This window comes from Dipodomys ordii, unplaced genomic scaffold (assembly GCF_000151885.1).
Source record: "Dipodomys ordii isolate 6190 unplaced genomic scaffold, Dord_2.0 Scaffold413, whole genome shotgun sequence".
Lineage (NCBI taxonomy): Eukaryota > Metazoa > Chordata > Mammalia > Rodentia > Heteromyidae > Dipodomys > Dipodomys ordii.
Window position 1 is genome coordinate 34,412 of NW_012267629.1, and position 2,103 is coordinate 36,514.

The 2,103-nt window shown below is 34.7% G+C and overlaps 1 protein-coding gene across 1 annotated transcript in view; it reads right to left on the minus strand.

The window, feature by feature from the left end:
- LOC106001785 (vomeronasal type-2 receptor 116-like) overlaps positions 1-774 on the minus strand; it is a gene marked incomplete at its 3' end in the record, with an annotated part of 28,646 nt that extends 27,872 nt beyond the window's left edge. Inside the window, exons 1-2 of the mRNA XM_013036763.1 lie at positions 766-774; positions 450-677 (exon numbers count right to left, since the gene is read on the minus strand). Of these exons, the coding sequence (XP_012892217.1) occupies positions 450-677; positions 766-774 (237 nt within the window). The remainder of the gene's footprint in view (positions 1-449; positions 678-765) is intronic.
- Between the last annotated feature and the right edge of the window lie 1,329 nt (positions 775-2,103).

Sequence of the window (2,103 nt, forward strand, 5' to 3'; positions counted from 1 at the left end):
ATCCCCTACATAAGGTTATGTGAAACCCACATTTCTTCCTCTCTGCTTTCCAATTACCAAGAAGTAAAAATCTTCTGATACAGAAAAAAATCTTTCTGATTCCTGTCACCCTGATGCATAAATTACAGATCAAGTAAGGCTAGACTAAAACAACTACAGTGTGGAGCAAAATGAACCTTTCTATTTATGAACTGATTACTCAGGAATTTTGTCAGCATATTAGAAAACTACTATAGCATGTCACTTGTATTTTTCACTAAATACAATAAAGTTTAGAAACCTAGAATTCATATATACCTTTTCATTCCTGGAGACAACAAATAAGAAAATTCCTCTAGATGGTAATAATTATCCAATGCTTGGATAATTAATGAGAATAGGGGGGCTTAAAATATAGGGATTATTTTGCTTCCATGAAGTTAAAATCATTGTAGTTAGGTCCAACTCACCTCAGTAGTTCCTATGGTCCACTCTATCATATCTTCAGATATTGACAGTTGATGACCCTGTGGAGCATATGGAGAAAATAGTCCTACTTTCACCTTAAATTCAAGGCCTTCTGGAAAATTCCAATTGTTCACAATGTCATAGTCTGTATCTAATTTCTCTTTCTCATTCAAAATCACTTTGTCTCCAGCAGGATTATGAAATTGGATCTTCTTCAGAAAAGGGTGCAGCTAAAATAGATGCATCTTATGATGAAGTGAATCCAAGCATTAAGACAGAAAACCTAAGTTCTACAATGATCCTCATTGTCTTTAATACCTGCTTCATAATTCTGAATTGACACACTACATGCAGTAAAAAAAAGTGTATAGAGGACTGAAATAATGTTTCTGAATATTACTCACAAAGCCTCTTTTAAAGGCAAACCAGCTCCATATAAATAACCATGAATGAGACAATTCTATGTTGTGTAGCTACAGGTTAGCAAAACTGCCTGTGTTTTGAATATCTGGGAACTTCCCGTTGGCTAAATTATTAGTACCTAAAATGGAAATAAACCATCTCATTTCTTTTTTATATAATTTATGAATATCTAAGAACATGCAGCTGGCTAAATTAGTAGTAAGGAAAGTGGAATTAAACAACCCCTTTTTTAAGCTAGAAAGAGAGAGATTCCATGCATGAAAATAATACATTAATATTTTTAAATTTTTATTTTATTGTTAAGATATACAGAGGGTTAAAATACATGAGTAGGCAATGAGTACATTACTTGCGGATCATTTTTACTCCTTCTCTTCCTTGTTGTTGTCCCACTATCCCTTCCTTCCCCCACATCCCACACACCTGCCCCATCCCCCACCCTCACTGCCCTAAGTTGTAAAGTTCCTTTCCACTATACTGTCCTGTGAGTATCCTTATCTCAATGGGTCATCCTGTGTCCTTGTTTCAGTGTTTTGTTATTCCCCCTTCCCCTCCCCAAATTAGACATATATATATATATATATATATACATATATTATACAAGATTCAGGATGTCAAAATCAAGTACAGTGAAAGCAGGGATAAGCCATAGGGGAAAGAACAAAGGAAACAACAAAAGGAAACAACAAAAAATAAAATCACATAGTATATTTAAAACAATAACAATAAAGACAGAACTCTTGTGTCCATATATTGGGGTTCATTTCACTTAGCATCATCTTATATATTCATTTGTACATGGTTTTTTAGCTTTTCAGCTCATCTGATATATTATCCTGTATGCATACTAATTATTGCAAATAAGGGAAACCATGGGACCTAAATTTCTTTGGGACTGGGTAACTTCACTTAATATGATTTACTCCAAATTTTTCCTTTTCCTAACAATTGGGGTGGTGTCGTTATTTCTGATGGAGGCATACAATTCTATTGTATATATGTACCACATTTTCTTGATCCACTAATCTACTGTGGGGCATCTGGGTTCGTTCCATATCTTAGCTATGGTGAAAAATGTGGCAATAAACATAATTGTGCTGGTAGCTTTAGTGTGGCCTTGTTTGTGATCATTTGGGTAAATGCCCCAAAATGGGATTGTTAAGTCATAGGGAGGTCTATGTGGCTTCTTTTGAGGAACCTCCATACTGCTTTCCAACATGGCTAAACAAGTTT